Source organism: Mirounga leonina, unplaced genomic scaffold (genome assembly GCF_011800145.1).
Source record: "Mirounga leonina isolate KUSES-001 unplaced genomic scaffold, KU_Mleo_1.0 Mir_170, whole genome shotgun sequence".
In the NCBI taxonomy this organism is placed as follows: Eukaryota; Metazoa; Chordata; class Mammalia; order Carnivora; family Phocidae; genus Mirounga; species Mirounga leonina.
In genome coordinates, this window is record NW_023270433.1 from 36,986,751 (window position 1) to 36,999,934 (window position 13,184).

General features: G+C 57.4%; 1 protein-coding gene across 1 annotated transcript; it reads left to right on the forward strand.

Moving 5' to 3' along the window:
* Positions 1 to 5,558: 5,558 nt before the first annotated feature.
* Positions 5,559 to 11,526, forward strand: AQP3 (aquaporin 3 (Gill blood group)). Its single transcript, XM_035016473.1, has 6 exons — positions 5,559 to 5,738; positions 8,812 to 8,938; positions 9,303 to 9,440; positions 9,802 to 9,920; positions 10,241 to 10,458; positions 10,550 to 11,526. Exons 1-6 carry the CDS (start codon positions 5,631 to 5,633, stop codon positions 10,716 to 10,718), a joined length of 879 nt encoding a protein of 292 aa, XP_034872364.1. The 5' UTR covers positions 5,559 to 5,630; the 3' UTR covers positions 10,719 to 11,526.
* The last annotated feature ends 1,658 nt before the right edge of the window (positions 11,527 to 13,184 follow it).

Below are 13,184 nucleotides of genomic sequence, written 5' to 3' on the forward strand. Positions count from 1 at the left end.
CTCTGTCCCCCTAGCCAACAATATGGTATTATAATCAATGAACTTGCCAAGAGACTAGAACTTAATTATTCCAACCACTTAAAAAAGGACAATTATGTGATGGAGGTCTAATTATCGCTACAATGGCAATCATATGGCGTAGGGAGATATGGCATCTTGGCCTTTCTCTTATCTGCCCCCACAAAATCTGCACCCCCATCTCCCAATCCATGGGGTCTCCCTGGAGTCCGGTTCCCACTGATCCCAGGTCTAGTGATCCTCAGGAAGTCATACCTGAAGTCTGACTGCAGAACCTCCTGGTGTAGCCTGTCCCGTCCTTTAGGTCCTTCCCCCTGTGATGCCTCTTCCCCGGGGCAGGCAGCTGGTAGCTGCCCTGTAATTAGCACCCAGACTGGGCTGGGATGAGGGGAGAGAATACTGGGCCTCACACATGCCCATGGCCTTTCTGGAACACCAGATGCAGAGCCTCCTTCCACCACCTGTCTCCCATCTGGCCCCCTTCAGACCACAGGCCTCTCAGAGAGCAGTTGTTCTGGGCCCCATCTCAGGTTCAAGTTCCTGTCTTCCCAGTTCTTGCCTCCAATTTTAGCTTCTTGCCGACTTGCCCTGTTCACTCTCGCCCCTAAATCCCCAATTCAAACCCTCCTCACTCCCTATAGGTACCGCCCTGCATCTGGCCTCTTTCCCTCCTCCGTGGCTTCCTTCCAGGCCTCCTGGCCTCAGCCTCTCCCCTCCAACACATCCTCCACTTCACAGCTGGAAGGATCCTTCCAATGCCTTCCATTAATTGACAAATGGAGACCATACCACTTCCCTGCTTAAAACCCTCAGGTCTCCCATTAGCTTCTGTTCTTAGCAGTGGAACATTTGTCAATTATTGTCCTGTTTAGAACCCTGATATAACATGGTTAAAATACTGTGGTTGAAGCAGGAGGCGGGGCCAGGGCTCTGCCTCCTTGGCGTCCCTCTCCCCATTTCCAGCTGCAGCAGTCGTTGCAAGAGCTTCCTCAGAGCCCTGGGGTTTAAAGAAGCACGGCTTCAATATCTCTGGATCCTCAATAAGGTCCAGGCCCTTAGTACAGAACCCAAGGCCCTTCCTGTGCCACCAGTGTCCCTCCCTGGCTTTCTAAACCCCTGGCAGGCTCTCACCTGGAAGACACTCCCTAAAATCCCCAGCCAAATGTTTCCTCCTCCAGGAAGCCCTCTGGTTGCCTCAGCCCCCCAAGAGCTCCACGCTCCTTTTGTGGCTACAGGGGCCAGGCAAGTGCCAGGCCCTAATTCAGGCCACCCCCCCGCCCCTGGAAGCCTGTGAGCTTTTCTTTCTCCTCAACCTCTTGTCCTGACCCCTCAACCTCTGAGGCAACCATCCTGGTTCCAGAAGCTTTCCTGCTAGTGAAGAAGGAGATAGGAAAAGAGAAAACCCAGGGGCTACGAGGATCTGATCCCTGAGGTGTGAACCTGAGCCTTCTAGACACCCTAGGCCTGTTTGCAGGGATAGCCTGGTCTGTGTCAGCTCCATGTCACTAACTCCCCTCCCCCTAGGCTGGCATGGAGCAGGCCCAAACGGCCGGCCAGGTAGTCTCCAGACTCCTCAACAGATCCTCATCCTCTATCTCTGGCTTTTGTAAACACTGGACCCAGACCCACAGCCAGGCCCAGGCAGGGACACACACAGATATGCACACATAGGCCCTGATGGATACCCACATGCATGCATGGACCCCACGGTTGTCCACGTGTCCATGCAGACCTCCGTGGATATACACACACACACAGCCAAGAACACACATGGATGCGTATGCATATTCACATAGGAGGACATGTGGCTCTGATTAAGGAGTCAGCTTCTAGAATGAGCCTTTCTTTCTATGTTGATTATGTAATACAGTTTTTAAAGCCTGAAGCACCCACAGTCTTGTTTGGTTCTTACAGTGGCTCTGGGTTGGGGGATGGGAGGACTTCATCTGAAACTTCCAGGTGACTGATGAAGAAACTGACACTGAGGGCTGGGAGAAGAGAGCTGTGTAGGTCACCTGACTGGTCAGTGGCCAAGCCAGACTTGGAGCTGAGATTCTGGGTCTGTGAGAGCCTCTGCCCCATCAGCCTAGACTTTGTGACTCTGGGCCCTTCCTCAGCAAGGAGTCTAGGCCACTGCCTCATCCCTCTGCCTCCTCTAGGACTCTCTGCTGTACCCAAAGGGTATAGCACCCAGAAGGTGAACCCAGAATCCCCAGGATATGGGTCTAAAGGTAGATTTTTCTCAGGGTCCAGCTGGACATCTGGCTGGAGGTGCCAAGGGGGTAGTTTGTGTTTATGGGCTCTCTGCCATCTTGTCTGGAGACAGGGGGTGACTGTTGGTGCAGTAGGAGGAAAGGCTCGCCTGCCCCCCAGTCTGGGGATGCTCATAATAGGATGATTAATCTCTGCTCTCCACTCCCAGTTTAAGTCCAGAGCCAGCCCCCAACTCTTGAGGCCTAGGAGCAGGAACAATGTCCAGCAGTGGCCTAAGAGTGAGACACATTCTAGAAAGGGAGCTCAAGCGTGGAGAGACTTAGTGGGTTCCTGTGCCCTGGCTCCCTGCTCCTCCTGTGCCTTGGACCTGAGGCTCCCTGGCCTCTCTGCCCTTCTCTACCTCTCCTCCTCATCCCCATGGGGTTTGAGCCTCCCAACTCAACACTTAGTGGCTGAGACCTTAGCAGGTGACTTCTTTCCAAACCTCAGTTTTGTCATCTATGAAAGGGGGGGATACAGTCACTTTTGGGGGTTGTTTTGCAAATGGGAGGAAGTGCTTTCTAAACTTAAAAATGTTTGTATGTCTGCTTTGGTCTGCCACTCCCCTCATCCCGCTCCAATGCTCTGGAGGAGATTAGGGGGTTTGAAGAGGCCGGGGGGACTGTAGCATGATTTGTTCTCTTATGTCTACACTCTTCTCTACGCCACTTGCTGACAGCAAGAACCATGTATCTTCTGATGGTTCAGGCTGCTCCTATTGAAGCCAAAAAAAGAGTCTGGGGGTCAGGCAATGAAGGGGGCAGAGAGGTGCCACCACCTCTCTGCCCCCTTACAGGGCCCCAGCCAGCCCCTCTGGTCCAGCAGGCTGGGACCTGCATCTTTAGCCCTTCCCTTGCCTGGGAACTCACTCCCCCAGCTCTGACCCCAAGGAGTCACAGCCTCCCATGGGGTGGATAGGCTGTCAAGGCCCCTTCCTGGGCTCAGCCCGCCTGCCCAGGTGAGACATAGACCTTGCTCAAGATGCCCTGGGAGGAGGTGGTGCCTCCTCATCTGCATCCTCCCGGACCTCCCAGGTGGGCTGGCTTCTAGCCTGCACTTGGCACTGGTTTTCCTTCCCAAAGCACAGGAGGGAGCCCAGAGGGCTATAGGTAAGCTATGTGACTCAGAGCCGGGCCCTACCAAGCTTCCATCACTTCTCTGTGAAGCCATGCTTCTTCCTATCTTTTGCCCCAGAGGGCGCCATTGACATTGAACTACAATGAGAAGAGTTGTACAGTGAGGTCCTGCTTCAGCCCCCAAACTCAGGACAGCCTGGCACTTCTGGACAAAATCCCCAGGCCCTGACCCCTCTTAATCCCACATGAGGGCTGGCAGGAATAAGGGGCCGTTGGAAGGCATTGCATTCTTCTCCCTCTTCCAGGCCCGCTCAGAAGCACCAAGCCCTACCCATACCGTATCTCCTCAGCTCTGACCCAAACCCATCCCAGTGTGCATGTGTACGTACGTGTATGAACAAGTGTGTGCACACAAGTTATAGATAGGAATGAGTTTGGTGGGAGTATCTGGTGCAGCACATGTGAACACCTCTAAGCTGAGTGCAAAAACGGGTGTCCAGGGGCCTCGCGTGTGCCTGCTGCTGGCAAAGCTGCCGCTGTCTTTCTCCTGCACTCCGGTTTCCAGGCCAGGCCAGGATGGGCCTCGGTGAGGACGGGGTGCTGTGGGCACTTACTTTCTTCCAGGGTTGAGGAGCCCCTTGCCAGTCCCTGTGCAGCCCCAGCTGAGAAGCTGAGAAGCACATCATGTGACGGGGAGGAGAAAGGGCAGCCCGGTAGAGGGTGTGTCCCCATTTCCACAGTCTGCGCTCCGGCCTCAGGAGTCTAGGGTTGTGTCTTGAGCCACAGACTGGCAGTGGGGCTGTGGGTAGGTTATGGCCCCCTGATTCACCATGGGGCCTCCCAGCCCATGGCGGCCCGGGGAGTGGGGGCGCTTCTCCCTGGGCAAAGAGCCATGGAAGATCTCTTGTGTGGGTTACGTATATGTTTGAGCCCATGGCCAGGCTCTCATGTGAATGGGATCCCATGAGCATGTGAACAGAGCTCAGTGTTTATAGGTGTGTGTGCGTGTGCATGTGCAAGTGTGTAATTTTACCCAAAATGTGTTGCTAAACCCCATCTCTCTGGGTATGAGTCATCTCTGGAGTCCTCATTTCTGACAGCCACTCCTCAAGGGCTAAGCCCCCAGGGCCCTTAGACCACCTGGTTGAAGCACCTCTGGAAAATGTGGTCTCCTCTGGCAGTGCTGCCATCTTGACTGGGGTGAGGTCAGATTTGCTCCCCGTCCTGTGGAAGTAGGGCCCAGGCCACCACACCTCAGTTTCCCAATTATTAAATGCAATATGGGGAGCAACGTTGCCTCACGCGCCCCCTCAGATGGGGCCGACAACCCTCACAGTTTAGCCAACTTAACTTCTTAAAGGGTCAAACTCTCCCCTGGCTGGGGATCAGCGAGAGTGGGGGAAGAGAGGGTTAAAAACAGCTGGGACTCACCCTGCTGGCAAGCATGTGGCATGTGGCATGTCCGGACAACTGCAGCTCGGCCTCTGGAGCCATGTGTAAACACACGCAGGTACACGTGTGGCAAACTGAGTTAGGCCAGCCGGGTTCAACAGGCATATGCACAGCCCCGAGAAATGTCCAAGTGCGATCTGGTACACAGGACAGACGTCATGTGCGGACACAGCTGAGGACAGAGCTGGTCAGGGCATGTAACATGGGACATGTACTCAGCGCAAGGAACACGGCCCATGAACGCTCAGCGTGTGTTCTGTGAGCCCACCCAGGGCCGCACTATGAGAGGGTCTCTTCTCCCTCGGGGCCCACAGCCTCCTCCCTCCAGCCCCCTGACGGAGGACCTGCTGGGTCCAGCCATCCTGTAGAGCTGGGGGGGGCCAGTGCTCCTCTCTGACCTGCCTCTCTCGCCCGCACCGTCGTGTGGATGACCGAGGAGGTCTCTGGTGGCGGCTTCATTCTCCCCAGCCACGGTCCCGCACCTGCCTGTACCCCACGCAATCCCCTCTCAGACCCGCGCGATCCCCTCGGCCCCCAACACGCCTCCTCCCCTAAGTGCCCTCCCGGAGCGAACGTCACCCCTAAGGCTCCTCACACGCACCGCCGCCGCCCCCTCCCTTCCCGCGCAGCCTCCCCCAGCCCCGCGTCCCCACCGGCCTCCCCAGGCAAAGCGGTGGGGGGCGGCCGCCCATACGTCGGGCGGGGCTGCGGGGCGGGCGGGGCGCGTGCCTCCGGCTCCTATAAAGGGCGCCACCCGGCGCTCGGGGCCACCGCTGCCGCCCCGCCGCGTTCGCAGCCCCAGCCCGCCTCGGACGCGCCGCCGCTGCAGCCATGGGTCGACAGAAGGAGCTGGTGTCCCGCTGCAGCGAGATGCTCCACATCCGCCACCTGCTGCTTCGCCAGGCTCTGGCTGAGTGCCTGGGGACCCTCATCCTCGTGGTGAGTGGAGGGACCCGGAGAAGCCCTTCTCTCTCCAGGCCCCCGCGCTCCGCGGCCCCTCTGTTCACACTGGAGGGGCTCTTTTTCAAGGCTGGCGCGCCCCCTCTCCCCGCTCTGCTCCTGGCTGGGGATCATCAAAGACCACCTTGACCCATTCCAGGGTGGTCTTTCCCCTAGCTCCCATCCCTGACAGCTCTGACTCGTGCCAGAGGGCAGCCCTTACTCCACTGACAGCTCTGATGGGTCACCCTCTCACCAGGGCCGCAGCCCACAGGCGGGGGGCAGTGGTCACCCCCGCGGTCTGAGACCTCCAGGGTCTTCTCCTGGCTCTCAGCTCCCCAGGTGCCCCGAGTCCCCGCTCTGGGAGGCAGTGGAGGCTTTGGCAAATGGGCCCCTATTAGATTATTTGGGTCCTGGATATCTGGTCCCTAATGAATAATTAAGCTTCAGAAAGTCCAAAAGTTCCCGTGATGTGAGGACAGTTCGGCACGGGTGGGGGCAGAGGGCGGAGGCCACACAGGTGCAAACAGCAGAGCTGGAAGAAAGGAAGATCCTGAAGATAAGGAGGCTGTGGAAGGCAGCTGGGCCCCGGGGCACAGAGGACGTGGTGTCACTAAGTCACTCGTCTTGTGCTGAGTGGCCCCCAGACACTGTCAGTCACCCAGACAGATGCTATCATCCTCTGTGCCCAAGCACTCTGAGTTAACTCCCCAGCCTCTAACTCAACCTCTGAGTTAGTTTGTGGGTTCTCAGAGTAGGCCACTTCCACTACCTGGGTCACTCCCCAGTCCGTTTACTCCCTGGTTACGAGTTTCGTCCCTAGGTTGTTCCTGGGTGACTTTGTTTGTATTTCTTGGGTTTGACAACCATTTTCAGTCTCCATTTCCTGTCCTACCTACTCTCTTATTTTCAGCCCCTCATGTGGTCACACCTGTTTTCTTCTGAGTTCAGTTGCTTCATTGTGGTGAATGGATTATTCCGTCCCTGCGCCAGCCCTAGCTATAGGTAATGCAGGCCAGCCAGCCCCCTGTGGACTAGGAAGCTCAACTAGAGGCAAGTAGGTAGAGCTGGGGTGGCCCAAATGGGTGGTGGTGGTAGAGCAGGCTCCGTGGCGAGAGAAGGTCTTAGACTCACCTTTGGCTTCCAGGAACAGCAGGGGAGAAGCCAGGTGGGGCACTTTATCCACAGCCCCTCACAAGACTAGTGACCTACCCATCTTCCGCCTCCCTTCTCTCCCCAAGCCAAGAAGGGAAGAGGGGGGAAGAGAGGGGCAGGTGCTTTTCACCCTCCCGTCCTAGAGCCTTGTGTCCCTCACTCCCTATCTGATTGATGGTCCATGCCCCTGTCCACGAGCAGCCAGAACAGGGGAAGTTGTCTTCCACATTCACAGAAGGGCCTCCCTAACCCCTCTCCCGTCTCAGTCAGCCTCTCCCACAAAGGAGCAGTCAGTCAGGCCTTGCACTGAGCCGCAGGATCATTTGGCTTATCCTCAACCACAAAAGGAGGGTGTTAACTTCTGTGAAGGTGTTCAGGCTCAGGTGAGTGTAAGGCATCTGGTGTCAGTGAAAAGCAGACTCTCCAGGGTGGCCCGGAGAAGAGGGGCTAGGCCTGGGAGAGCCCCGAGTGGTGGGTGAGGGCTTGCCTGCGTACCTCTGTGCGCTGGGGACCCAGAGCCTATGGTGGCAGGATCACGGCTGGCCTTGGGGGGAGGGTGGCCCCTTTCTCTGGGGTGCCTAGCAAGGCAGGGAGTGGGGGAGAGGAAGGGAAGGAAGAAGATTAGCCCCAAGGTGGCGGAACTGGCTCTGACAGCTTCTCCCTCCAAGGTCTCCTGGGATGAAGCCAGGTCTGGGCCTCAGGCAGGAAAAGAGCGGGGGCCACGGCCTGCCAAGCCGGGCAGAGTGCCCCGGACCCCCATGGGCCTCCCCCCACCCCCACATACTCCCAGTCTCTGATCTTTGCTCTCACCTGCCCACACACCTTTGCCCTGCCTTCACTGCTGCTGGCTTCCCCACCCTCGCTCAGTCCTTCTGAGGGATGATAACCAAAATGCTTAGCGACCCAGTACAACAGGACACTGACCCGTCCAAATGGACAAGGGCCCTTAGCACGAGTTTTGGGAGCTGCCCGCTGACTAGAGCTAACACTTGTAGTGATGGGGAGGTAGAAGAGGGAACCCAGGGCAGGGCCTGGAGTGAACAGCTTTAGGGGACACTCTGGAGGCTCAGGGCAATAGCTCTTTGTGTAGGGTACAGAAGCATTTTTACATTTAAATAAGAGGGACAGGATTTCTCTACTTACGGCACATCAGGGACCTTAGTCCTCTTGAATCCCCCCATCACCGGCAGAAACCTCAGAACCAATCTCCCCACTCCAGTGCCCTGCTGCGGCTAGTGAGAGGGACCACTGAGATCATTGTCTTAAGCACCTCCACATCTGAGTAGGGAACCTGGACCCCTGAGGGCCAAGAGGTCAGGGTGGATGGAGAGAGGAGGCTCTGGGACAGGAACAGGGGCGGGGCAGGGGCTCTGACGTTCCAGATTCAGGAGAAGTGGACTCCGCCTAACCTCTGGCCTCCTCCCTATTTCTCTGTGCCCTGCGCCACCCCCACCCACCCCCCACCTTCGCCAAAGCTCTTCTTTGGGACAAGGAAGGAGGCAAGTACAGGTGGGGGATGAGTGAGAGCCTTCCCACTTTGTGGGCCGGGCCTGAAGGGCTGCTGGAGAAAGTGTGCTAGGTGAATGCTGCTCCCCTATACCGCACTCGTACTGAGATTCCAGAAAAATCAGAGAAGACGGTCCAGCCATCTTTGGGGCTCCCAGTTGTAGACTCTGCTTCCAGTCCCTTCCATAGGGCCCTGTTAAATTCAAGTTCAGGTGCTGTGGGTGAGAGGGCATGTCTGCTTATGCTGCGGGCTACAGTTGCCACAGGAGGGGTGTGGGTTGGCTTCCCCTGGGAAGGGCTTCCCTGTCCTCCAGATGACGGCAGGTGGAGGCTGCTGGATTCACCCCTTCCCTCTGGAGTCACAGAGTTGCTGGGCCTCACTCTCCCTGCCTGGTTCTGTTTCTTGATACAGATGTTTGGCTGTGGCTCCGTGGCCCAGGTGGTGCTCAGCCGGGGCACCCACGGTGGTTTCCTCACCATCAACCTAGCCTTCGGCTTCGCTGTCACCCTGGGCGTCCTTGTGGCTGGCCAGGTCTCTGGTAAGGCCTTGCTCTGCCCTCAGTCGTTACCCTCAAATGGCATTCCCACAAGGCGCCCAACTGGGGAATGGGGTGGCAAGGGACATTCCCAAGGGCAAGGCATGGCCGTGGCCTCAGCTTCTCTGAGCTTTGGAAGAGAAGAATGGAGAAAGAACTTGATACTTTGAACCTTTGACTGTCACCTTGGAATCCGATTATCAGAGTTGGCCTGTTACATAGTCCAACCCACCATCTGGTACAAGAAAACCCTTCTCTGCACCCGTGCTTACGAGGGCCAGAGAGGGGGAATATGAGGTTAGGGATCCTGGCCTTCCCACTGCAGCAAGCTACGGTGACTAAGAGGTCCCATCCCCCCTCTGCCCAGGGGCCCACCTGAACCCTGCTGTGACCTTTGCCATGTGTTTCTTGGCACGCGAGCCCTGGATCAAGCTGCCCATCTACACCTTGGCTCAGACGCTGGGAGCCTTCTTGGGTGCTGGGATTGTTTTTGGGCTGTATTATGGTGAGCATTCCCCACCCTGCCATCCTCCACTACCTCCCTCCCTCTGCTTGGGACCTGTTGGCACCAGGCCTTTTGATGACAGACAACTGGGGCCTGCCCAAGCCCCGGGCTCATGACTCACTCATTCACTCACAGGCCCAAGGTGGGGGGCACAAGGGGAAAGAAACAAGTTGGGCAACAATAGAGTCTCAGGCTATCCACCCCCCACCCCCCCACCCCCCACCCCTGCCCATCCACAGACTCCTGAGTAGTACAGCAGTGACGTACTCACCTGTGATCCCCCAGGAGGGTGGGCCCAGCCTGAGACTGGAGAGCGGGTCGGCTTCTGCCCTCACCCACTCTGGGTCTGATCTGTCACCAGATGCAATCTGGGACTTTGCCAAGAATGAGCTCATAGTCTCGGGCCCCAACGGCACAGCAGGCATCTTTGCCACCTACCCCTCTGGACACTTGGACATGGTCAATGGATTCTTCGACCAGGTACGGGCCAGGGAACCACGAGGGGAACACAGGGAGGAGGACCAAGCTGCTCAGCTGCTTGTGCGTGGCTGGCGGACAGGACTCCTGGTCTGTAGCAGGGTTTCTCAATGTGTGGGGACACCTGCATCAGAATCATGGTGGCGGGCATCGGCATATTTAGCCAGGTCCCCAGGGGATCCTTTTTGCATGCTCACAGTCTAGCACCACTGCTGGAAAGAGCTGAACTTGGGAAAGGGTCAGACTGTAGGAGCCCGGGGACAGAGGAGGGACCAGAGGCCGGGATCGCAGCAGCTCCTCACCCTGTCCTCCCCACTCCCCAGTTCATTGGCACTGCCTCCCTCATCGTGTGTGTGCTGGCCATCGTTGACCCCTACAACAACCCCGTGCCCCGCGGCCTGGAGGCCTTCACCGTGGGCCTGGTGGTCCTGGTTATCGGCACCTCCATGGGTTTCAACTCCGGCTATGCTGTCAATCCCGCCCGGGACTTCGGTCCCCGCCTTTTCACCGCCATTGCTGGCTGGGGCTCTGCAGTCTTCACGTGAGTGCAGCCCCCCCCCCCCCCGGCCTGCCCTAGCCTGATACCCCTCTGCTGCCCACCCGCCCCCGACCGCCTGTCTGTCTGTCCCCAGGACCGGCCGCCACTGGTGGTGGGTGCCCATCGTGTCTCCCCTCCTGGGCTCCATTGCGGGTGTCTTCGTGTACCAGCTCATGATCGGCTGCCACCTGGAGCAGCCTCCACCCTCCACTGAGCAGGAGAATGTGAAGCTGGCCCATGTGAAGCACAAGGAGCAGATCTGAGCGGGCAGGGGCTACCTCCCCGCCCCTCCCTTGAGCATCCCCAGACTGTGCAGGGGCTGCTGCCTAGAAGCCTTCACGGGACCCTCCCAGACTTGAGAAGCTCCTTGTCAACTCCCACTCCAGTGGACAGCCCCCTTGGGGATTCTCCCCAGGACGCTCCCCAAATAGGCCCTTAGGACACTGTCTTTAAGCTGTGGTGGGACAGGGAGTAGGGCCAACATACCCTTTGTCTCCCAAAAGGAAAATGGGCAGTGGGCGTGTGAGTATGTGTGCACGTGTGTGGTTTCCAAGATACTCAGGGCAAGGGACCAAGTGGAAAGGATTCTAGCTGTTGGGGGGAGACCAGAGGAAGGGGAAGGTCCATCTGTGGTGTGTCCCATCTGCGAGTGAGGAAAGTGTGAAGAGTCTGCATGTTTCAGGGGGCTCCATATGGAGAAGGGTCCAGATATATGTGTTTCTGAGTATGTGTGTGTATGTGCCCTTTTTTCTAAGTAGGGAGCTTCTCTAGGCTTTGGGGGAGGAAGGGTGGGGACAAGGGGGTAGGGCTGGGAGGAGGAGGCCACAGCCCAGGTATGGAGCTCTGGTTGCATATAAGTAAGAACAGAGAACGTAGTTCTGTGATAATGTAGGCATGAGGGGTGGTGGGGTGAAGTCCAGGTCGTAAGTTTCATGCTTGCCTTTTTTTTAAAAATACAGCAGATGTTACAGTTTTAGGGATGGGGGTTGGGAGACTCTGCTTAAAATAGGGTCTTCAGTCCTTTAATCCTCCACTCAAAAAATGTACTCTTTTGCCTTTTATAAAAAAAAATAATAAAATGTGTTCCTAAAACTGCCAGTTTGCTCTGCTTTTGTTCTGGGGCTAGCTGAGGAGCTTCATGGTGTCCAGCCACAAATACCAGCAAGGGTGCCCCGCTGGCGTCTCCCCTGGCCAGGGTACCCTAGGGCTAGTAGTTGGGCGCCGCCGGGGGGCGGGCAGGGCAGGGGTCAGTCCCACAGATGGGTCAGAGGGCCTTTTCACCAAGCCTCTCAGCTTGAACTCAGTGGCCCCACACTTTCCCCCAAGCTTCCATCCTCTTGCACAATGAGCGGCATCTCCTTCCTGACCCCTGCACCTACCCATCATCCCCGGAAGGCGGGCTTGAACCTGGCCTAGAGAAAAACGTTTTCTCGGGCAGAGCTGCCCAAAAGGGAGGACTACTATTCACGAAGCAGGCCAGTCAGACGAGGGACCTGTACAGTCTTCTATAGCTTGCCGCCGTTTAGGGTCTATCACCTCCACCCAGACCTCGGCCACAGCCCCCTTAGCGGCCTCCCCGGCTCCAGGCTTGCCCCAGCCAGACTGTACAGCAATCAAAGGGATCTTTCTGACACCACTGTTGAAAGTGGGCTTCTTTCCATGGCTCTGCCCACTATCCAGACACAACCCCCAATCCTCTTGCATTCGGGGCCCCCAGGACCTGGCCCATGGTCCCTACCTATCCCCTCACAATGGTCCATTGCCGCCAGACTCCTCTGTGCCCTTCTGTGCCTTCCTCCCTTTGAACCTTTGCTAGTCCTCACTCCCTGAAATCCTCCTGGTCTGCTCTACTGTCTCCTCTAGCAAGTCATCCTTGCTCCAACCCCACCCTCCCACCATTTTCCAGTCAGTCATCTGAACTCAGGGAGCATGGCTACGTTCATCCCCGCCTCCCCCTCAGCTCAGTTTTTCAGTCTAACGCCTCTGCTGCCCGCAGGGCTGAGGTGGGACCACTGACACTGGTGTCCTGACTGTCCCCAGGGAGGCGAGGGGCTCGGCGCACCTGAGCCCAGGAAGCTCTGTCGGGAAATCGTGTGCCCCTTCTCACCTTCTCTTTCCCTACCTCCTTACCAGATCCTCTTCAAGTTTCACTGGGAATAAAAGGAAAGGCGGGCCCCAAGCTTAGCCCTCCTGCAGAGTTAACCCCATGGCAGCCAGAGGATCCCTGGGTCTGGCGGGAGAAATGTGGCTTTTAGAGATTAAGCTGGTGCTCCCCAGCCACGTCATAGATGAGGGGACCTGGCCCAGAGAGGGTGGGTGGCTACTGCAGGGCCACACAGCCAGGACTCCGGTGGAAGTGGTGATGGGAGAAGGCAGCTCCATCTGAGGTCTCCAACCCCTCCTTGTCCCCAGCTCCCAAGAGGTGTGTCTGGAATGTTGGAGAGACCTGAGCCAGAGGGAGTGTCCCCTTCCCAGGCCCTGGGGGGAGGAAGGGCCACCCTTGGGAGGGGAATGTGGTTTCAGAATTTCATTCCAGCCACACCAGTCCTGCCTCTGGGGCCCCTACCCTGCCATCCTGCCCAGCGTGCCCCATGCCTTCTCAAATCCTGCAGCCCATCCCTACCAGTCAGCCCCCCTGGGGGGTGGGAGGCCTTCTGGTGCAGTGGTTCAAGAGTGGTCAAACCTGGATTCCAGGTCCAGCTTGGCTTTTCTCCACCTGTGTGACTTTG

Bases quoted from the DNA above. Each gene is read 5' to 3' on its own strand.
- AQP3 (XM_035016473.1), top strand. From the start codon at position 5,631: ATGGGTCGACAGAAGGAGCTGGTGTCCCGCTGCAGCGAGATGCTCCAC. The intron at 5,739-8,811 runs GTGAGTGGAGGG...TTCTTGATACAG, and splicing joins TGGGGACCCTCATCCTCGTG to ATGTTTGGCTGTGGCTCCGT. The intron at 9,921-10,240 runs GTACGGGCCAGG...CCCACTCCCCAG, and splicing joins TCAATGGATTCTTCGACCAG to TTCATTGGCACTGCCTCCCT.